This window comes from Eptatretus burgeri, chromosome 8 (genome assembly GCF_056783735.1).
Source record: "Eptatretus burgeri isolate ZD-2024b chromosome 8, Ebu_testis_v1, whole genome shotgun sequence".
NCBI classification, from domain to species: Eukaryota; Metazoa; Chordata; class Myxini; order Myxiniformes; family Myxinidae; genus Eptatretus; species Eptatretus burgeri.
In genome coordinates, this window is record NC_140968.1 from 31,822,238 (window position 1) to 31,846,606 (window position 24,369).

The window sequence follows — 24,369 nt, forward strand, 5'->3', positions numbered from 1 at the left end:
GTTTTCGTGCTGAAATATAGCTCCTCTACCAAGTTTTTGCAGGGAGGGTAACATCTTCTCCTTCAGGATGTCACAGTACATTGTAGAATCCATGTTTCCCTGGATGAACTTGAGCTCTCCAGTACCGGCAGGACTCATGCATCCCCAAACCATGACACTACCACCACCATGCTTGACAGTAGGGATAATGCATTTGTCTTGGTACTGTTCCCTAGGTCACCGCCAGACATGCTGCACTCCATCAGATCCAAACAAATTGATCTTCGTTTCATCAGACCAGAGGACATGTCTGCAGTAGTCCAGGGGCTTGGATTGATGTGCTTCAGCAAACTGTTTGCGAGCTTTCTTGTGGCTCTGCTTCAGGAGAGGCTTACGCCTTCGATGACGCCCATGCAACCCGATACGATGGAGTGTACAACGTATGGTTTGCGCACTAACAGACTGGCTAGAAGCTGTAGAAATCTCTTCAGCAATCTTGGCAGCACTTTGTCGTCTGTCTTGGAGGACTAGATTCTGAACTTGGTGAACAGTACGTGCAGTCATCTTTGCTGGTCTGCCCTGGCGAGCGCAACTCATTGTTGTACGCTTCTTGGAGAACCTCTGGATGACCTTTGCCATGGTGTTGGGGCTTACTTTCAAAGAAGCACTGATCTTCTTGTATCCTTGGCCATCTTTATGTGGGGCAACAATTCGATCTTTGACATCTTTCGAGAGCTCTTTACCATGAGGAGCCATGCTGCTTTCTCAATGGCGATTGGTACAGTATTTCCTATGCAATTATTTCTTCAGCAAGCAGATAGACAATTACTGCATTGAGTACACTTCTTCACTTTTAACATAACAGGGAGGTTGCAGCTCTATGGACATTGTGTGTATTGTTTGGTGCATATTTGTACCTTTAACACTCTTTGACTTAAATATTTTTTTTTGTATACCTTGTCGAGGCTGGGGTGAGAGCTAACACACAACTCACAGCAAGGGGGCATGAGACAAGAGGGGCAGGAGGGGAAGGGACAAAACAGTGGGGAACAGACATTAGGTGAACTGTGGAAGGGAGAGGGATGGGGATGGGACGGGGAACATGGCGAAGAGAAGATGGACATTACAGGGACTTTCAGGAAGGAAAGCAGGGGAATTGAAGGAAGTGGGCTTGGGTGGATTATCGGGGGTAGAAAAGATCGAGGATTTGGATGGGGGATGATAAGAGGTGGTGGTGAACAGCTGTTTTGAAAGCCTGGAGGGAAGAATGGGAAAGAATAGAGTGAGGAAGTTTACTCCAAAGGTGGGAAAAAAGAGGAATGAAAGAGTGAAGATGAGCGGTGATTCGTGATTTTGGTAGTTTTACCAGAAGGGGGTTGTTGACGGACCTTGAGCGCCCTGTGGAAATGTGGTGAGGACAAATCGCAGAGAGAGCAGGGGGGGAGGCAAGGCTGGAGAGGAGTCGGTAGAAGACAGAAAGACCACCGACCAACCTGTGGTGATTGAGTGAAAGGCCCAAAGACTCAGCTTCATTGCGGGAGATGCCGATGATTCCAAATGCCCTGGTTTCGACAGCGTGAAGCCGAAAAAGGTGGGAGGCAGGAGCACCAGCCCAGAGGGGAGAGCAGTACTCCATCAGGCTATGGACAAAAGCTTTGTAAGTGGTCAGAAGCTCAAGAGGGCCAAGGAAGGACTTTGCACGACGGAGGATTCCCAGTCGGCGACTGGCTTTGGAGGCGAGGTTTGAAATGTGTCTTTCCCAGGAAAGGTCATGGCAGATAGCGAGACCCAGAAGCTTGAAAGAAAAGACTTCTTCCAGAGGATTGTTGAGAAAGTGGATGGGGGTTTTTCAAAACGGTTCTTTCGAAGAGTCATAGTGAGAGTGTGAGATTTGTCTGGATTGAAAGACATGTTCCACGTGTTGGACCAGTTTGTGATTTTATCCAGATCTGCAGTGAGCGAAGAAGCTGCTGCTTGCCGGTCTGAGGGATGACAGATGGTACGGCAGAGGGTGGAGTCGTCGGCAAAGAGAAATAGAGGGTTTTCTAGAGAGTCGGAGAGATCATTGATGAAAACCAGAAAAAGAACAGGGCCCAGAACTCTACCTTGAGGAACTCCAGCCTGCACAGGAAGAGGGGATGAAAGAACTCCATTTAGGGCCACACGTTGACTGCGACAGGAGAGGAAGTCTCCGAGCCATGAGTGGAGATGGCCTTGAAATATGCAGAAAATGATGAAAATGGAAGCTGTTTTACCATGCTTGACTTACTTCTTGTGCAGACAATAGCAGGGGTGTACTCACTTTTGTTGCCTCCTCTTTCAGAAATATTTGTAATATGCCACATTGTTTTTTCATGGAATGGCAGTTTGTGCCTGCATACATATTGCAGAATGTCTACTCTGTCATCAACTCTAAGGTTTTGCTTCGAGCACAGCTGCTTAAAAAGTCACACTGAATTATTTGCATATTTGTGAGGGGTGGACTCACATTTGTGAGATACTGTATATATATATATATATATATATATATATATATATATATATATATATATATATATATATATATATATATATATATATATATATATATATATATATATATATATATATGTATGTGTGTGTACGACGAAAATGGTTGCCAGTCTACCAATCGGCCATCTTTGATCACATCACAAAATAAAGTGAGGTGCACGTGTATGCCATCATGCACTGTGCTTGTGCCAAGATTGAATAAAATGAGACCATTCATGTTCGAGATATGGTTGTGGACGCATTCACGCACACACGCACGGACACGGAAATCGAGACCAAATCCAGCAGCCCCCATTTCTGACTGAGTCCAATGGGGGCTAATAATGCTGCACAATCATCTTTTCTCATTGGGGATTCTTGGAGCAGGTTGAGAAATCTATATCTCGGATAACATTCAATGAAGTGTCTGCATTTAATGGGTTAAATATATATATATATATATATATATATATATATATATATATATATATATATATATATATATATATATATATATATATATATATATATATATATATATATATATATTAATGTTTGGCCTCATTTCGTTGTTTCTTTGATTCAAATCCACAATTCCTTAAATCCCATTAACAAACAAGAAAAAGAGCAATGAGAGATTGCAGACCCTTGCCAGGACTTGTTTTGTATGGTCTATTTTGTGTGGCGTTTGTGTACTGGTGTGTTACGTAATTCAGAAGACATAATTAGAACTGCCACTTTATAAATGCTCGCAGTGATGACTGGTTCAGTCATTTCAGAGAAGATTTTTGAAGGCTTTAAAAAAAAACAATATTGCTGCCAAATGGTGTGACTGAAGACGTCATCAAAAATTTTTTTGTGGATGATTTTATCCCTAGATGACCCTCAAAAAATTTCATACTGATCAGATGTCGTGTTGTGCATATGCAATTATGATGTCATAATTAAGGTACCTATGATGTCCTTAAAAAAAATCAAACTCATTCCCCATGAGGAGTACTTGCCATGGGCCAAGTTTCAAGTTTTTTCCTTGGTGCGGTTTCAGAGATAGAGGTCCAAAGTATTTCCGTTTTTCCAACATGGCTGCCACACCACGTGACCTATGACGTCATAATTATTAAAACATTCAACATGAGTAGTCGCACCAATGGTGAAAATTTCGTCTCAATCCGACAAGCGGTTGCGGATAAAAACACGAAAGTTCTGTACAGACAAACAAACAGACAAACAAACAAACGGAACCAAATGCAATACTCTCTCCTTCGGCGAGGTTAATGAACACCTTCCTTTACTCTTTTCAAATGCTCACTTCAGCATCGAACCTTTAGGATAAAGCTTAAACTTTGACCTAAGATTGGTTGGTAAATCCTCTGACAACCCTTTGCCGATAAACCTCCACTCGTATTGGATTGAAATTATTTCAGATTTTAAAAACTTCTCAAAGACCATATTTTTAGACATTTTGGTTCTTTCTACATTATATGGATTGACAAAAACCACTTTAAAGAAATCTGATCTCAGGATTTATAGTGCAGCCAAGCAGGTGGCACTTCGTCTAACCAGCAATTTGGCACTCACATGATCTCCCCATAAAAGTTAATTTTGATTCCTTTGAACTGGAGGAATACGAGTGTCCGATATAACTATCCCACTGTCGGAAAATCCAGCACTTCCCATTTGGCAGTTCAAAGGTTCTGGATTACTGCCAATATCTATCCCCCCCCCCCACCTTCCCTCATCATGATGAATGGTCAGGAGATTGACATGGCTGGCCAAAAGGCTAAGGGAATTTTTACAAAACAAACATCATACAGTATCTTCCACTCATGCATATGGGAAGAAAAATAAGAAATTTTGATATTTTGTTCTTGCATCACATCCACATTTCAGCACTCCTGCATAACGCAGGCCCTGCTCCTGAAACATTCACATACTGTAGCACAAGAGAAGGTACCACAATGAGAAGGGCATAATTGTTGGTCCAGTTGTTAGGACACCTGGACTACCATCCAAGAGGTCGTCGGTTGAAATCCTGTTGAAGAAAACATTGCTAAGAATCTGGATTCAAAGGCTTTTGAAAACCAAGCTTGGATTGTCATGAAAAACCCAGCCGACTAATTTGTGATGTTAAAGGGGTGAGGCTCATCTGCCTGTACCACCTGATCCAGTGTACTTGTGATTCCAGTCCACACATTTATCCCTTCAGGGCAGTCCGAGATGGGCAACAAAGTGCTCCCAATGAAAAAAGTAACACCACCCCAAAATCTCCCATCTGCAGTAATAAATGTCAGTGTGTGTGTGTGTGTGTGTGTGTGTGTGTGTGTGTGTGCGTGCGTGTTAGTGTCCTCCATAACTCCAAAATCATGAAACCTCGCAGCCTGAAACTTTGCAAGCATACCAAGGGAACTCCAAGGGAGTGAATGAATTAAAACTGGGTATTTGGGTAAATTTAAACACCCCTTTTGAAGATAACTAATGGGGTGCTCAGCATAAAAAAAGGATTACCAAGATGGCGGTGCTATTTTTGGTCAGCCCACCGTCATCTCACAAGGGTCTTAAGCCGCCATTTTGGTTTGGCCTGCTCAACAATGCCTTGACTTGGAACAGGCCACAACGGTTTCTGTATGATCAAGTGCTAAATATTTATTTTTTCACTTTCCTCACTCATATAATCAAATGCCTGATCTTCATACCTCTTCTTCTTTTTCTTCTTCTTCTTCTCCTTCTTCTTCTTCTTCTTCTTCTTCTTCTCCTACTTCGTCTTTCGGCTCGCTCCTGTTAGGGGTCACCACAGCGGATCAACCGTCTCCATTTCGCTCTATCCTCCACATCTTCCATTGACACTCCAACCACCCGCATGTCCGCCCTCACCGTATCCATGAACCTCTTCTTTGGCCTTCCTCTTCTCTTCCTGCCTGGTGGCTCCATCTTCAACATCCTTCTCCCGATATACTCTGCTTCCCTCCTGAGCACATGTCCAAACCATCTCAATCTCGCCTCTCTCACTTTGTCTCCAAACCGTCCTACCTGCGCTGTCCCTCTAATATACTCATTCCTTATCCTGTCCATCCTCGTCACTCCCAACGAGAATCGCAGCATCTTTAACTCTGCCACCTCCAGCTCCGCTTGCTGTCTTTTTGTTAGTGCCTCCGCCTCCAAACCATACAACATAGCTGGTCTCACTACCGTCTTATATACTTTCCCCTTCACTCTTGCAGCTAGCCTTCTGTCACAAATCACTCCTGCAACTCTTCTCCACCCACTCCATCCTGCCTGCACTCTCTTTTTCACTTCTCTCCCACACTCTCCGTTACTTTGGACAGTTGATCCCAAGTATTTAAACTCATCCACCTTCCCCACCTCAACTCCTTGCATCCGCACCATACCACCACCCTCCCTCTCATTTACGCACATGTACTCCGTCTTACTCTGACTGACTATCATTCCCCTTCTCTCCAGTGCGTACCTCCACCTCTCGAGGCTCGCCTCAGCCTGCTCCCTACTCTCCCTACAGATCATGATGTCATCCGCGAACATCATAGTCCATGGGGACTCCAGTCTGATCTCGTCCGTCAACCTGTCCATCACCATTGCAAACAGGAAAGGGCTCAGAGTCGATCCTTGGTGCAATCCCACTTTAACCTTAAACCGGTCCGTCATTCCTACCGCACACCTCACCGCTGTCACACTGTCCTCATACATATCCTGCACGATCCTCACAAACTTCCCCACCACTCCCGACTTCCTCATACAATGCCACAACTCCTCTCTTGGCACCCTATCATAAGCTTTCTCTAAATCCACAAACACACAATGTAACTCCTTCTGGCCTTCCCTATACTTCTCCATCAACATTCTCAAAGCAAACATCGCATCAGTGGTGCTCTTTCCTGGCATAAACCCATATTGCTGCTCACAGATCGTCACCTCTCCTCTCAACCTAGCTTCAACTACTCTTTCCCACATCTTCATGGTGAGGCTTAACAACTTTATCCCTCTGTAATTTCCACAGCTCTGCACATCACCCTTATTCTTGAAAATCGGAACCAGTACACTGAATCTCCACTCCTCCGGCATCCTCTCCCTTTCCAAGACTTTATTAAACAATCTGGTTCACAACCCCACTGCCATCTCTCCTAAGCACTTCCATGCCTCCACTGGTATACCATCTGGGCCAACCGCCTTTCCACTTTTCATCTTCTTCATAGCAGTCTTCACTTCATCCTTACTGATCCACCCCACTTCCAGATTCACTATCTCCACCTCTTCCAACCTTCTCTCTCTCATTTTCTTCATTCATCAGCTCCTCAAAGTACTCCATCCACCTTCTCAACACACTCTCCTCGCTCGTCAGCACATTCCCATTTGCGTCCTTTATCACCCTAACCTGCAGCACATCCTTCCCAGCTCGGTCCCTCTGTCTTGCGAATCGGTATAAATCCTTTTCCCCTTCTCTTGTATCCAACTTCTCATACAGCTCGTCATATGCCTTTTCCTTGGCCTTTGCCACCTCTCTTTTCACCTTTCGCCGCCACTCCTTGTACTCCTGCCAACTTTCTTCATCTCTCTGACTATCCCACTTCTTTTTCGCCAACCCCTTCTTCCTTATACTTTCCTGTACTCCCTCATTCCACCACCAAGTCTCCTTATCTTCCTTTCTCTGTCCAGATGTCACACTAAGTACCTTCCTAGCTATCTCCCTCACAACTTCTGCTGTCGTTGCACAATCATCCCACCCATCTTTACCACCATCCAACGCCTGTCTCACCTCCTCCCTAAATTTCACGCAACAGTCTTCCTCCTTCAGCTTCCACCATCTGGTCCTTGGTTCAGCCCTCACTCTCTTCCTCAACCTCACCTCTAAAGTCATCCTACAGACCACCAATCGATGCTGTCGAGCTACATTCTCTCCTGCCACCACCTTACAGTCACTAATCTCTTTCAGGTTGCATCTCCTGCTTAAGATGTAATCCACCTGTGTGCACTTTCCTCCACTCTTGTATGTCACCCTGTGTTCCTCCTTCTTCTTGAAATACATATTTACCACTGCCATTTCCATTCTTTTTGCAAACTCTACCACCATTTGCCCTTCCACATTTCTCTTGTTGAGACCGTACCTACCCATCACCTTCTCATCCTCTTTATTCCCTTCCCCAACATTCCCATTGAAATCTGCTCCAATCACCACTCTTTCATCCTTGGATACACTCTCCACCACTTCATCTAACTTACTCCAGAAATCTTCTTTATACTCCATCTCACACCCCATATGTGGGGCATATGCACTGATGACATTCATCATCACCCCTTCAATTTCCAACTTCACACTCATCACTCGGTCCGACACTCTCCTCACCTCCAATACCCTCTTGACATAATCTTCCTTCAGGATTACCCCGACACCATTTATCCTCCCATCCACACCATGGTAGAACAGTTTGAAACCACCTCCAATGCTCCGAGCCTTACTCCCCATCCACTTGGTCTCTTGAACACACAGTATGTCCACCTTTCTTCTCTCCATCATATCAGCCAACTCTCGCCCTTTGCCAGTCATCGTCCCAACATTCAGAGTTCCAACTCTCACCTGCACATTTCTACCCTTCCCCCTCTCCCACTGCCTCCGGACTCGCCTTCCCCGTCTCCTTCTCCTCCTTCGCCCAGCAGTAGCACAATTTCTACTGGTACCCTGCTGACCACCGGTACCGGTGGCGGTCGTTGGTAACCCGGGCCTCGACCGATCCGGTATGGAAATTCGTTTTGCTGTCCGCATAATGATTTGGCATAGGTTTTTACACCGGATGCCCTTCCTGACGCAACCCTGGTCGCCTCTTACGACGCACAGGGATATGGTACACCTATTCTAACCGGGCATACACCGGGCCCAGTACAACTGGTACTCATTTCGCCGACCTCGGGAGGATGGCAGGCTGAGTCAACCCCCTGGTGTTTTCGACTTGGTTTATATATATATACACACACATATATATATATATATATATATATATATATATATATATATATATATATATATATATATATATATATATATATAAATTCAGTGTCCCAACAGGGCTTGAACTCAGAACCTTTTGGGTCCCAAGCCACTGCCCTAACCACTGTGCCAACACCAGGCTTTCCTGATCTTCATGCCTATGAATTGCTATATACATCACTTTTGTCAGTACTATAGTTTTCAAATTAGGAGCAAGGAGCGATTTCATGCATTATGTGATGCAATTTTCCATGACGGCCTCTCATGGACGAATTAAATTACATGATCAAAATCTGTCTTCGGTTTTGAGGATTGTAGCTCGTGGACTAATTTAGTGTCAAAATCTGGAGTGGAAACTGAAAATTTAGAGAAACTATTGATTCTTATAACAAAGCCTATTTACTTTAAGCAAGACTATGATCCCTCCTTTTCCATATTTTATGCCAGTTTTTCTTTTTGTGCTGATGAAGGTGCTGGGGTGTGTCCCATTATCAATCAGCTTGCTATCACGTGCCAAGCCAGCCGTTCCTTGTCAAGCATTTTATTGAAGTGCTTGATTGAGTGCTTCATCTGCTTGGTAATGGAACACACCCCTGTTTCACCATTCTCTCACTTTTCCATTTGCTTTATTTGTCTTTTTGCTTAAATATTTGTAATGACTTTGTTGCTCAACTTTGAATGGTATTCGTCGATGTTTGTTCCTTACGGTACAGTGTTAATTCATGCCGAAAAGTGCTAAACACAACAAAACATACATTCTATTGTCCTTTGTAATAACTAGTCAATGAATCAAAGTACAAAGTGTAGGCCCCACCCATCTGCAGGCCCCATGGTGTCATGTGGTGCCTTCAGTGTCATCTGGAGTGAAATTACTTCTTTTGTTCTTTTTTTTTTACACGAGATCGCATTGTTTACCCTTTTTGTGTGATCTGATTTCATCTACAATCTATTTTTTCCCTCCCTCTCTCTCTCTGTCCCCTCATCGCTCCCACTCCTCATGAAGTGCAGCACTCTACTGACACACCTCTCTCTCTCCTCTCTCCCACCCTCCCTCTCTATTTCTCTCACTTCCACCCCCTTCTCACATTCCTACCTTCTGGAGTGTATGGTGACATGTGTTGAGGCATCACTCTTGTCCCCTTCCTCGCTGTCCCCTCCTTCCTCACCTTCTCCCCTTTCCTTGCTCCTACCCCTCTTTGCCCACTCCTTCTTGTGCCCTTCCTCATCCCCAACCCATCCTCACCCCCTCCATCCTCTTTCCTCCCTCCTCTCTCTCCCCTATCTCTACCAAACCCTCTTGGTATTTCCATCAGTGAAGCGACGGGTGGTATTTGCAAGTACTGAATGTAATAAGAAATGCATCGGATTGAGCATATGATGGACGTTAAACTTCATTTTCATAAAGCAGGCAGAAGGATGAAAACTGATGTTGACTAGTAATCGGATCGAAACGTCAAGGTACCTTTGTACATGTAGAATTGCGTGAGATGTTTTTTTTATGAGGTCCTTCGATTTTAAAGTCTATTGTCCTTTGTTGTTATTTTATTTTCCTCTCTCTCTCTCTCACCCCCCAGCCAGAAAACATTGTATGTGTAAATCGTCATGGAAAGCAAGTCAAGATAATCGACTTTGGCTTGGCTCGAAGGTAAATCATGCAAATGTAAAACTCTTGCAAAATCACTTCTCATCAGCACACCTAAATCCATGGCCTAAAACACTTGATTCCTACTATCTGAGGCCTGTGTATGATTTTTGAAGTTCATCAAAACGTAATTTTTTTTTTTTTTTGCAGGATATGTCATGTAAAATTGTGAGTCCCATCAGCTTAAGGGGTTATACTTCCCTAATGGAGGTTGGTCATCGAAGAATATGGGAAGATCAGCAGGCAGGTCTTCTTGAAGTGACTTCGTATGGATGCAATCATGTAAAAGTTATTTGGGTTTATTGTCACATGCCAGGTGCCATTAGCTGATATGAAGTTACTCTTAGCCTAGTTACACTCAAAAACATTTTATGTATACAAGGGAAGGAGAGTGGGGGGTTAAGTGAGAAAACAACGTTGGTTGAAGAAGGAAATTGGGAGGGGGGGAGAATGAGGCCAAAAGCAGCAAGTCGGGCATGAGATGAGGCATGAGAGGTTAGTGGTGGTGGGTAGGCGGTTGACACACATTCTGCAATTTTTACCAGTAAATATATATATATATATATATATATATATATATATATATATATATATATATATATATATATATATATATATATATATATATATATATATATATATATATATGGCACAGGATTCTCACTGGATCAGAAATCGGGATCAAATTCTGGTTTGGATAGCATGAATATTTCTACGGCTTACTGACGAGTCACAATTGGAGAATACGAGTTACAATGTCCGGCAAAAAATACCTTAACAATATATTAATGGCAATCATACCAGCATACGGTTTATGTAACACATGAAGGGTTCATTTCATTTCAAGAAGTCGTGTTTTGCACATTAATATAAGTCGAAGATGAACAACTTTAAGGTCTTGTGACTCCTGAGGGCAGAGATACAGTGAATGCACTTTTGTTATCTCAACACCAGGATTGCACTGTGTGGTCCTCATGCAGGTAAGTTTCACCTTTAAATGTCAAAACGACCCCACTCGAGCTTTTTGAGTTCTACTTCTTCACCGCTTATTAAAGGAAATGGAGATGATCATTCTCAGTCTTACCCCTCCATGACAGGGAAATTAAAGTGCCACAATAGCTCTGATGTACTACGAGACACCTGTTACTCAATACAATTAAGAAAAGCATCAATCAGGACAGTTACCTCCTTTGAATCCAACATCGAGTTTGCTCCTTAGATCGCCACACATCATGAGCATCATTCAAAATGTTCTGCGTACGAGATACTCAATATAAGTTAAGTATCGCCAATTGTTGATTTTTTATTGTTCAATAAGTATGTATATACAGTTGGTAAGAAAATATGTTTTCTTAATGATGAGGACCATACAGTGCAATGGTGTACTTGGCCAAGGAAAATTGAAAAGTAACAAGGTGGTGTTCTTCGACTCTGGTATCTTGTTTCAATACCTTTTTGAACACCTCGCATATTGAGGAATACTTTTGAAAGATGCTTCTTCTAAAGGTAGAGATTGACAGATTTTGCCAATTGTTTGAACATTTTAATTAGCCTTGAGATCTGTATTACTCGTTTGGACTTTGGTGGTGTCATCAGAGTCATATGGCCAATGTTACTATTCAGACTGACATTACCCAGGCAGCACAACGACATGTATGCACTGATGGGTTTTGAAGAGGGAGAAGGAAGGGTTAATGCGAATGCAAGAGCCGTTACATCACCAGTGGTCGACAGATACAGATACATACTGATTCGAACAACAAACAAGCATCCTAAAAGTACATTAATCCCTCCTAATTTCCTTGTCATGCATGTGATAATACATGGAAGTCCCATATGTCTTAGAGCAGTCTTAAAAAGGCATCAGAATCAAGCACCCTTGGGTCTTTACCTATTAATATCTTATGAACAGGTTCAAGCCCCGTGAAAAACTGAAAGTAATCTTTGGCACAGCGGAATTCCTGGCACCAGAAGTGGTGAACTATGAGTTCGTATCCTTTCCAACTGACATGTGGAGTGTTGGGATCATCACCTATATGCTGTAAGTCCACACCACTCTGTTTCTACTGTGTTACAGTAACCTCACTGATTCGGTCTTTGTTCGAAAGACCTGCACTGCCTGGTCATTTTAGGACATTATTGGTGGCAAGATGCTCACCACTAAACTCTGTCAGACTGGGCTTCATTTAAAAGAAATATATTTACCAGTGAGATTTGGGCTGGTAGGATAGCCAAAAAGCTGTGAACACTCGCCTTTGAGCTATCTCACCTGCTTTTGAATCTCAGGCAGGGTGAGGCATATCAATGTCTGTGCCGTCCCTCGGATAGATTTTAAACTGGGAGTCCCTTTGCCAGCATTCGTTAGTGGATGTTGACGATCCCACGATATCCTTTACGAAGAGTATGCGAGTTATCATTGGCACCATGAACAAATTACAAATTCCTGCACACTCAGTCGAGTGTCCTGTGTTGCAGTGGTGACCCCTCCTGGATTGTTGTCTTTGCCAAATAAACTGATTTGGCAGAACCGATGGTCTGTATAGAGCATGGTAGATTAATAAATGAGATTCTCTTTCTCAAGAAGTATTTCTCATAAAGGATCTTTAAATGCAGCATGCTGTTGCAACATGGCCTGGCATTATTTGATTTTGCGTTTTTGTGTACAACATTCCTCTTAAATATTACAATGCCTTCAACTGTTTTTCATTCAAACATCTGTTGCTTTTTCAGACTAAGCGGCCTGTCTCCATTCCTTGGTGATGATGAACCGGAAACACTGAGCAACATAGCATCAGGCGAGTGGGAATTTGAAGAAGAAGCCTTCAAAAACATTTCAGAAGAAGCGAAGGATTTTATATCCAGCCTGTTGGAGAAAGAGAAGGCGTAGGTAACACATCATGCTTTAATGTCCCATTTTGAGTACAAATACTTAAATACAAAGCAAAATTGAAACAGATGTCATTCCAAGAAGCCAGATGAGAGAATGTTTTTTTCATATTGATGATGATTAAATTATGGGTCAGTGTTCCTCATTTGTAAATTTCAGTGGCGGACTGGTCTATAAAATTGAGAATTAAACTCTCTTCCCGGTACTGGCTGCAGTACAATCCTACGGAGCTGTAGGGAGCTGTGACTCTGCTAAGCTCATGCCTGACAGGCAAAGCCTGTGCAACTGTTCAGCCAGAAGAGCCTTCATTTAATTTATATTGTTCCTGGCTCCCCAAGAGCTGGTTTGTGCACCAAAGACAGGTTAATATGTGGCAGGCATTTCCTGTTGGTCAGGATGCATGCAGTAATAGCTGGTATGGCACTTCCTTTCTGGTACCCACGACAGTAATGGGTCTGATCTTGAGATATATATATATATATATATATATATATATATATATATATATATATATATATATATATATGTATATAGTGCCTCAAGAAAGTCTACATCCCCTTTCAAATATTTCACCATTTGTTGCCTGAGAGCATGGAATTAAATTGCATCAAATCAGACTTTTCCCACCTTTATTTACACATCATAACCCACAACTTTCAAGTGAAAAACAAATTCTACAAATTTCAGAAAATTATTTAAAAACAAGTCTGGGACGGCGATGGTTCACGAGCAATGTACACGGTTCGCCTCTTTTATTTTTTGACCTTCGAGGGGACGCCACGGGCAAACTGGCGAGAATCGGGAAAAACGTAAATGATGAAAGTTGTAGTACTCAAAGAACACTACTTGCATACCAACTTTCATTCGAAACAGTTGAAAACCCGAGGAGCTCGATGCCCAATTTGTTGATGTTTTTGACATTTTCTAAGTTCGTGACCTTGTGACCTTGACCTTGGGTCGAAAATGAAAAATCGAGCTCCGTGGGGCTATGCATGTGCCATTGGGCTAACCAAATACTGAAACCCCTGCCAGATTCGACAAACCCCCTCAGAGAAGATGTAACTTGAAACCGGCTACCCCTTAAAAACACATGTGTTTTGGGCGTGGCTCCGCCCATAACGTACGCAGCATGCTCATTCTCTGGAAAACACAACGACATCATGATACAAACCTCGCACCCTAATTTTATCAAGATCGGATGAAAACCCACGGAGCTATGCTCAGGACAGACAGACAGACACACACACACACACACACACACACACACACACACACACACACACACACACCCATAACGAATATAGTGGTCACTTACTGACTTGTGAACCAATACAACACTAGAATATCTTGGTTGGATAAGTGTCCACCCCCCTTATAATAATAATTGTAAATTAGCTCAGGTGTAACTAGTCACCTTCAAAATCACATACAAAGTTAATTGGCCTCCACCTGTGTTAAATTGTGGGGATTCTGATTATTTCAAAATAAAATCAACTGTTCCTGTAGGTTTCCTCTGCTGGGTAGTGCATTTTACAGCAAAGACTCAACTATGAGAACCAAGGAGCTTTCAAAAGACCTCCGGGATAAAGTTGTGGAAAGGTACAGATCAGGGGATGGATATAAAAATATTTCATAGGCCTTGAATATCCCTTGGATCGCAGTCAAGGCAATCATTAAGAAATGGAAAGTGTATGGTACCACCAAGACCCTGCCTCGATCAGGCCATCCCTCCAAACTGGATGACCAAGCAAGAAGAAGACTGATCAGAGAGCTACCAACAGGCCAATGGTAACTTTAAACGAGCTGCATGCATTTATGGGAAAGACTGGTAACTGTGTGCATGTGATAACAACATCCCAAACACTCCACATGTCTGGCCTGGTTGATAGGATGGCAAGAAGGAAGCCATTACTCAAAAAAGCCCACCTTGTGTCGCATTTGAGGTATGCAAAAAAAACCATTCTGGAGATTCTGAAGCCATGTGGCAAAAAGTTTTGTGGTCCAATGAAACCAAGATAGAACTTTTTGGCCTAAATGCAAAACGTTACGTTTGGTACAAAACCAACACAGCATATCACCCAAAGAACACCATCCCTACTGTGAAGCATGGTAGTGGCTGCATCATGTGATGAGGATGTTTTTCATCAGCAGGGACTGGGCACTTATCAGGAAAGAAGGGAAAATGGATGGAGCAAAATACAGAAAAATCCCAGAGGAAAACCTCTGCAAGAAAGCTTAAATTGGGACGGAAGTTCACCTTTCAGCATGACAATGACCCAAACCACACATCTAAAGCTACACTGGAGTGGCTAAGAAAGAAACAAAAAATGTCCTTGAGTGGCCTCATCAGAGCCCTGTCCTAAATCCAATCCAAAATCTGTGGCACGACTTGAAGATTGCTGTCCATTAACGCTCCCCATGCAACTTGACTGAGCTTGAACATTTTTGTGCAGAAGAATGGGCAAATATTGCCCAATAAAGGTGTGCAAAGTTGATAGAGACCTATCCCAACAGATTCGCAGCTCTAATTGCTGTCAAAGATGCTTCCATCAAGTATTAACTCAGGGGGAGCCCCTTTGCCAGCATTCGCTCGTGGATGTTTATACAGATACTTCCTCTGCTGGGTAGATATTCTATTTTTGTATTTATAATTAATTCTCTGAAATTTGTGGAATTTGTTTTCCACTTGAAAGTTGTGGGTTACAATGTGTAAGTAAAGGTGGAAAAAGTCTGATTTAATGCAATTTATTTCCAGCCTATAACGCAACAAAAGGTGGAAATTTTGAAAGGAGGTGTAGACTTTCTATCGGCACTGTGTATACTGCTTATATTATATATATATATATATATATATATATATATATATATATATATATATATATATATATATATATATATATATATATCCATGCAGGGTCATTATGTTGTTGAAAAATGACTTTGCTGCTTTCCTCTTCATGAAATAAGTTTTGGAGGCTGGAAAGTAATCCTTTCTCCAATATTTTCTGGTATTTCTTGGCAGTAATTGATTGTTCACATCAGTTCACCAACACCAGCAGCCGAAAATGTAACCCTGACCATGATTCCACCTCCTCCATGCTTCGCAGTTCTTCAAATGCACTTCGTGTTGAATCTCTCACCACATCTTCGAAGGCAACGTTTTGGGGAATCAATGCAAAGCTGAAATCTTGATTCATCACTCCACAGAACTCTCTGAAACCAGTTTTATTCACAGCTCCCATATTCGGTCGAAAAGTGCAATCTGTCCTGAATGTTTTTCTCTGATAATAGAGGATTCTTAGCACATATTATCTTAGCACGTCTTAACCAGCATCAATCAGCCTTCTTGTGATGGTCCTTCTGGAAACAGTCTTGTTTTCTGCAGTTCTGAACTCCTCTGACAGTTACTGCAGTCTTTTCTTTCTTTCCTGGAGAACTAAGAATTTCAGTCACCTGTCATCTTCAGTTGTAGTGGCTCCAGGCCTGCCAGATCCCGTCTTCCTTACAGTAAAACCAATTTTCTGGAACAGTATACCTATTCTCTTTATGTTAGACAGAGAAATAGGGATTTTCTCCTTCTTCAAGAGCTTGTGGATTTCAGAATATGTCTTGCCTGCTTGACGAATCCAAGCAATTCGATTTTTAATATCTCCATCCGCATGGAACTTCTCTTTCAAAACTATACATTCAGACCAGGATTTCTTTGGATGCATTTATAAATTGAAACACAGAACATGACCTACACCAACTGTACAAGTAATAAATTGGAACAATTTAGCCACGACATATGCATTAAGCCTCGTGTTGGCGAAGTGGTTCGGGTGGCTGGCTTGGAATCCTATGGTCCTGAGTTTCAGCCCTGTTGGCTGCTGAATTAACACCAGGTGGGGTTGACTCAGCCTGTCATCCTTCCGAGGTTGGTGAAATGAGCACCATTGTACTGGTAGAGGGGCACAGCATCAGTGGCACAGTTGCACTTTCAAGAAATGATAGCGACCTGGCAGCCAAGCTGCAATGTGCAAGAGCAGAACAGAACCACATATGCACTAAACAGTCAAAAAAAACAACATGACAACACCATAAAAATGCATTGTAGATCTTTAAAAGTATACAGTACTTCCAACAGTAAAATAATTTTTGTGACACAGAACAACTCAAAACAGTCTTATCTTCCTTTTTTATGTATAAAATTTTGATCTATTTTGTCTTTATGGGCTTCTTCCCTTCGTAAAGATAAAAATTAAAAATAATAATTGAATTGAGGACTTGATGAAAACTTCCACCCACCTTAGGACACCAGCTGGGACCCCAAAATGTTCCACAGAGGTTTGGCGGGGCTTGCCCCAAAACTGAGGGAGTAGTTTGGGGACTGATGGATGGACTCAAAAAGACAGACAGACATACCTGCTTTGTAATATAATAGATAATATGTATATGTGAGCAAAACTACACAACCAGACCAGAGATCAAACACAGGTCCTCATGTGAACTGCACCAGTGCTCTGCCATCTGAGCTATCTGGCCAACCCACAATTCTTCCAGAAAGAAACACCACTCTCTTTCCGCCACTGCTTCCAAGACACTCACTGGCAACCATAGAAGCAGCAAAACCTGTCCACGAGAGGGTTTTCCTCCATGGGGGAGCAAATCCATGTTCGCTATGATTACATCGCAGGGGGCATAGTAATACAATTGTATAAATGAACAGGCAAACATATATAATATGTTTATGTGGGAAAACTAAGCACCCAGATCAGGAATAAAACCCAGGTCTTCTGGTAAACCATACCAGTACTCTGCGAGCTGGGCGACCCCTGGGCTGAGCACACAATTCTCCCACATATAGAAAATGTAGTTTTTTGAGTTGAAGAGATTTCGTTTAAGCTAGTTTGCAGTATGTGATTTCACCTGTGGTTTAACATGTACTCTGCTACAGATTTTCATCTCGAGCTAACTGTGACATGGTATGCTTCCATATACCATTGCTATCATCTCAGTTGCCATCATATTTACAGGTGGAGAATGAGTGCAAAGTCTGCTTTGGCACACAAGTGGCTGTCCAAACTGAATTTCCAGCAACAACTCAAAAAGGTGATTCAACTCTTCAATCACTAATTTATGAACATTTGTGAAATTTGTTGAATTTAAATTAAGAATCGTGGACATCACTTCTTTGGGAGTCTTATGAAGTCTCTGGTGGAACATTTGCACCAAAAACAAGAATAGATAGCCGCGTGTCAAATAACTTTTGTGTAAGTATCGGCGTTCGTTGCTTCTGTGGTGTAAAGTGTGGTGCAGTTAGCTGCGCAATTATCTTTGTAAGGGTTGAGAAGACTTAAAAGGCAGGAACTTCTTCTGGAATTGATGCAAATTGACTCCGTCAATACATGTTCGCATTTGGCTGATAATACTTGATGGTTTACATTCTTCAACAACACATTAGAGTTGGAGAAAAAAAAGAAATTACAGATTAGTGAATATGCTATTACATTTTTTTGGGAGGAGGGGGGGGGAGTGTCGGTAGGTATTACCTTAGAAAACCTAGAGGTATACAGAGTAGTATGGTCCACGTACGAGTATTTAGTCTATCTCGATGTGATTAAGTAGGGAAAAGTAGCTTAAGAATTGTCTGTTTAAATGTGCACCATATTGAGGGTGGTGCATTGTAATACATAGTTAGGGTTTAAGGTAAGGAATCGTACTTTTAACCTCTTGTAATGTCCCACCGGATGAGGGGCCTAGGTGAGGCGGAATCAAAGAGAGAAGGGCTAAGCTTGGATCGCCTCCTGAAGGCGGAGTTTCATTGCCCCTGAGAGGGCAGACTTTTCTGGATCGTCTCGAGGTTTTGCAGAACGAGAGAGAGAGAGAGAGAGAGAGAGAGAGAGAGAGAGAGAGAGAGAGAGAGAGAGAGAGAGAGAGAGAGAGAGAGAGAGAGAGAGAGAGAGAGAGAGAGAGAGAGAGAGAGAGAGAGAGAGAGAGAGAGAGAGAGAGAGAGAGAGAGAGAGAGAGAGAGAGAGAGAGAGAGAGAGAGAGAGAGAGAGAGAGAGAGAGAGAATGAATTGGGTTTGGTGCCAAGAGAGGAGGAGATCGTGTGCTGAAGATAAACGGTTGCTCTCTCCGTGGTGCTGCCCGCCTGCCTGCCAGCCTGCCTTCTCATGTTCCTACCTTTGCTGGGGTGGGATCTAGAATCCAAAGGACTTCAAAATTTATAGCTAATTGGTGCTGGGAGAGCACAGTTTAACACATTTCAAATTAAACCTTTTTTTGTTTGAATTGTCGAGGTGTGCGTTGGAAGAAAACTGCTGCACGAAATTTGCGGATGTGCAAAATTTGGCGGTACGAGGAGGTCACGAGGATGAAGGAAGCACCCCCGTAGAGCCCCTTAATGAGTGCAGATTTTGATGTGGTTAATACACCTTCGTTAGGCATCAGATATGGAGCTTATGGCAGAGTTTCATCAAAATCGTGTGTTTGGTTCAAGCGATAATGACTGAGTGTTTATGGAGTGACTCACCTACGGACACTGCTCGATCACTAAGCTCCCCAGAACTGCGTTCCAGGTGAGCTAAAAATGGGTAATGGCCTGGAGGAGCATTACACTGGTGTGAATGTTGCTCTGCACCAGTGGAAAGAGATTGTCCACATGACGAGAAAGACAGAAGGCTTCGAGAGTGGTAGGTTTGGCTCCGTGGTTTGCGGTATGGCACTCATGGGTGTGCGGTTGGATCCGGCGGGAGTTCTGCTGGCAAGCCCAAGACCGACAGTTTACAATGTGGCGCCAACTCTGAGGTACATGCAGGCTGACGAACCTGAGCCGGCGAGTCAGGTGTCCAAGCCTGCGACATGTGAGGAAGCAGTCGAGCCTGTTCACGATGGGAGCGAGGTCGGACTGCTGGTGTGCTGGTCCGGGCCTGCACTGGAGAGTGAGGCTACGTCTGTAGTCGTATGTGAGTTGGTGTTGGCAGAAGTCGTGCCGGTTTCCAGGGTGTTCGGGACGGACCTTATCGGAGTCGACTCGGTACCCAAGGTCGTTCAATCGCCGTGCACAGAGTTTGTTAGTGACCACGGGGCAGCACGTAAGGAAAAATTGTAGTGGTAGAAAGATAATTAGAAAGAGCCTGTGTCAATCTGAGCTCAATTTGGTTGTTAAACTCACTTGTTCTTATCAAGTGGGAGCTGTGAGTCTCCTGACAGCTGCCGACTCATGACAATGGAGAAAAGTTGGAAGAGTGGGGAGGCTCAAGGCCAGCAGCGGCTTGAGGGAGGGGCAAGAAAAGCCTGATAGGGATAATGGGGTTATTATAGTATGCAACCGCATTTGGAAATGCAGAGCCGGGTATTTTAAATTTAAATGGGAAATTGTTTTGGAGCAGCCTTGGTGGGAATTGGTCCCTGGGCTGTGCAATTTATGCGGGGGTGGGGGTGGAGGAGAGGGATCAATGGGGTCGGCCTTGTGGGCGATTGCCCCGTGGGAGGTTGGTTTGGGACAGGCAGCTGGGGAGCTACACTGACAGGATTTGGATGTGGGGTCCGATCACAGGTCGTGTGGTCTGACCAGGGCTCCACGGGGGGGGGGGGGGGTTGTTTGAGTGTGGCGTCCGTTGTCCATTGGGGCGCTCTCAAAGCAAGTGGCTTGGCCCAGTGGGGTCACTGGACCCTAAAGACTGTTGAGATTTCTGGGGACAGGGGATGATTAACACATGGGCACACAGGGTCCATGCCCAGCGCCGCGAGCTCAATGAGGGCCCCAGGGAAAAATACATTTGCTGCTATAAAAATGTCTATACTGTGGTGTCGTGGCCGAGGTGCGAACAGGCAGACACGAGCCGGAGGGTAACACAACTCCACTTTATTGCCTCGAGCGAGAGGGTGGGCGTAGGATGCCCGTAACTCCGCTTTAGTACGCACTTCATGCACCCTACAGGCACATGACCTATAAGACAATGATAATGATACTACATGCTGCTAACTGGTGCTACAAGCCTCTAGCGGGCGCGAACAGCTATATGCATTGCAGACACGTGACTACTATCACAACTCCTCCACGCCCCCACAACGCTCTATGCCAATACACCACACTCCTCCCTCCTAAAAGTATGATTATAAAATGACAATTATAATGACAAGCATAATTGGCAAAGAATACCATGACACAAAAAGCAAAGAGGAACAAAAGGACATCAACCATGTAATACCCTCCAAGTACCACGTCACTTGATCTAACCCTGGGATGATGGTCGGGCTGAGAATCAAACCCAGATGAGATGGCTCAAAAGAAAAACGTGCTTCTTCCGCACAATCTGTAACAATAATGCCGTTGTTTTAATCTGGCACATAATACACTCTTCTATCCCCATCACATCATTTCATATGCTGTGTTAGTGCGAGTGAGTTGAATTCCAAATGCAGTGGACTGGGTGCTTGAGTACTGAGTTGCACGACGAAGCTAATGGTGTTTGCAGACCATAATAACAATGGCCGTTTTAAAGATATAAAGAGGGAAGTTTGGGAGCACAGTATAACTATGCAGCAGAAGTGCCCCCAGGCGGCCCATGCTTGCACGCCTTCCGGCGAGGTCGAGGTGACACCCCAGGTGAACCTCCCCCGGCACCATCAAATGCCCCCGGTCGACAAGCTGGCTCGTCTCACTCAGACAGGACCAAATCAGGTAAACACCCTGAGTCTGCAAGCCCCGCGGGCGCCAGCGCGGCTGACCTTGGCGAGATCAGAGGTTTGCGCTCCATGGCGCCCGGCACGTCTGACCTTGGCGAAACCAGGGGTGGGGGTGCCACTGAACAGCGAACCTGCCCCGGCTCCCCGCCATCAACTCGAACCAGGTAATTAGCCGGCTCCATTACCAGCTGTCCCACACCAAAATCGCGCACCAGCGCCGGGCGCAACACCACCCCTGCCACCGACCCCTTAGGTCGCAGCGAATCCAGCCGAGACTTCAACGCACGTCCATACAGACGATCAGCATTGACTGGATGCACAGCAGTCATACAACAGCAGAGACATCGTCTGCGCAGATGCAAACTTCTATTTACGTACAGCGCGTTCCCACAGTATAATTCTAACACATGAGAGTGCAGCGAACTGCGGACTGTCATCGAAGACCGGGATCTGGAAAACCTCTTTATTCGCAACGATCATCCGCAAGTTCTTCACATCAAAGAAAGCATTGATCCCAATCAAACACATTTTGCTCACACACGGACTGTCAGCATTTGCTTTCATAACGACATGCTTAATCACTCGTGCTGCGAGAATCAAACATACAACAATTAACAAATCATGAACCACGCTGCGAGCAAGCCTCTTGGTTGTCATGACGTTGAGGCGACTTGCATGCAGGTCCTTATCTGAACGTCGAAGAGGACACCGTCGATGGTCGCGTTCCGCGAACTTCTTGAATGCGCCCGGTTCGCTCCAATCCCCCGTTGAAATCGCCTGAACGACACGGGCGTGCACTGTATCATGAGCTGACTCCACCGCGACCTGCCTGGTGGTGACCGGCCCATCCTGGACCTGGCCCAGTGCCAATACATCAACCTGGTTGGTTAATCCTGGCGAAGGTGGACCCTCCGCGCAACGCAAGCGCGAGAGCCCGTCGCAGCTGGCATGCTCCCCGTTGCTCCGGAACCGTATATCGTAGTTGCAGGAAGCAATGAACGGACACCAACGTTGTATCGCCGTGGCCCCTGCCACCGGGACCTCGTCCTCGGGTCTCGAGGGAGGCCCGGGCCCAGACGGAGGTACGGGGCCCAAAGGAGACACAGGCACACCTGGCGGTACGAACTCCGAAAGAGGAACCTCCTCCCACCGACTCTCTAATCGGCTCGGCACGGGACGTCCAAGGTGAATGACTGGTGCCGTCCAGTCTAGCCTGAGGCGAGTCAGCTAGTCTTGGCCCAAAAATGCCGGCCCCTCCCCTCGTACCACAAACAGCGAGAGCAGGGCACTTTGACCTTGGTAGGTCACCGAGACGTCTGCCATAGCAAGTGGTGTAACTGCTTTGCCGGTGTACGTGCACAGCGAGAGGGTCGCCCTGACAAGGTGAAGACCGCGGAGTTCACGAGCGGTCTATTCGCCCATGATCGACACCGCGGCCCCGGTATCAACTTGAAACACGATTGGCGTTCCATTCACAAAACCTCGCACAGGATGCAGGTCTCGACCCGGGACGTAAAAGCGTACGTCATGCACAAAACATCGTACCGGGTGTAGATCTCGCCCCGCGTCGCTGGGGTCGCCTCGTACATCGCCATCCATGACCGTTATCCATGACCGCACACACGCCGTAGATGTCCCTGGTGTTCACATCATCGTCCGACTGGCTGCTTTGCAATGCCTGGCCACAGCCCACACCGAAGACTGTGCGTGCGGTTGTAGGCGACTGGTATATCGCACGGACCTCCGGATCACCTGTCATACTCTGGCCAGTGACGGCTCGGACGTCTGTCAGAGTCTGCCCAACGGCCGACGCAGAAATAAAACGATCTTCGAGCTTGGCCTACCGTTCACTCGATGTGAATGTGCAGGCGACGGCGAGATGTCTCACCCGCTCGGTGAAACTCGCGATGCGCTTCCCTGGGCTCCTCGCCAGGTGATCAAACTCGTACCGCGTGAGCTGCACTGATTCTCCCGGCGCTCTGTGCACCTGACAATCCAATTGTCCCGGCAACGACTCAAAGTCAATGCCGAGGAAAACAGGCACTCTGCACGCGTCGATCCGAAACATCCTCGTCGCCAAACTGTGGTGTCGTGGCCGAGGTAAGAACAGGCAGATACGAGCTGGAGGGTAACACAACTCCGCTTTATTGCCTCGAGCGAGAGGGTGGGCATTGGATGCCCATAACTCCGCTTTAGTACGCACTCGATGCACCCTACAGGCACACGACCTACAAGACACTGCTAATGATACCACATGCTGCTAACTGGTGCTACAAGCCTCTAGCGGGCGCGAACAGCAAAACACATTGCAGACACGTGACTACTATCACAACTCCTCCTCGCCCCCACAACGCTTTATGCCAATACACCACATATTCCAGATCCACCACTTTAATATTATGTTCCACCATGTATTATGTATTATGTTCCACCATGTATTATGTTCCATGGTTACTGTATATCAGAACGAGATGATTTGTCACATGGTTACAGACTGTCTTGCCCCAACATTGGCCTATTCAAAAATTACGCAACTCCATTTTTTTTTCAAAAAATTATGTACGTAAATTAATCGATGTAACAATTGCTAGTCTGTAGGTAAATTTATTTTTTATAAACTCATGTTCCAATATGCAAATGACTTGCAACCTCATCGGTCAGATGGCAGTTCCATTAGAATAA

General features: G+C 44.7%; 1 protein-coding gene across 3 annotated transcripts in view; it reads left to right on the top strand.

Annotated features, from left to right (window-relative positions):
* Positions 1-24,369, top strand: part of LOC147021459 (uncharacterized) — a 61,172-nt gene that overhangs the window by 23,543 nt on the left and 13,260 nt on the right. The window contains exons 8-11 of one of the 3 annotated variants that reach the window (XM_085891410.1): positions 10,060-10,130; positions 12,040-12,168; positions 12,858-13,014; positions 18,030-18,105. In XM_085891410.1, the coding sequence (XP_085747536.1) occupies positions 10,060-10,130; positions 12,040-12,168; positions 12,858-13,014 (357 nt within the window). In that variant the 3' untranslated portion in view covers positions 18,030-18,105. Of the gene's footprint in view, positions 1-10,059; positions 10,131-12,039; positions 12,169-12,857; positions 13,015-18,029; positions 18,106-24,369 lie in introns of those variants that run through there. The other 2 variants (XM_085891408.1, XM_085891411.1) reach the window with 2 other exon arrangements.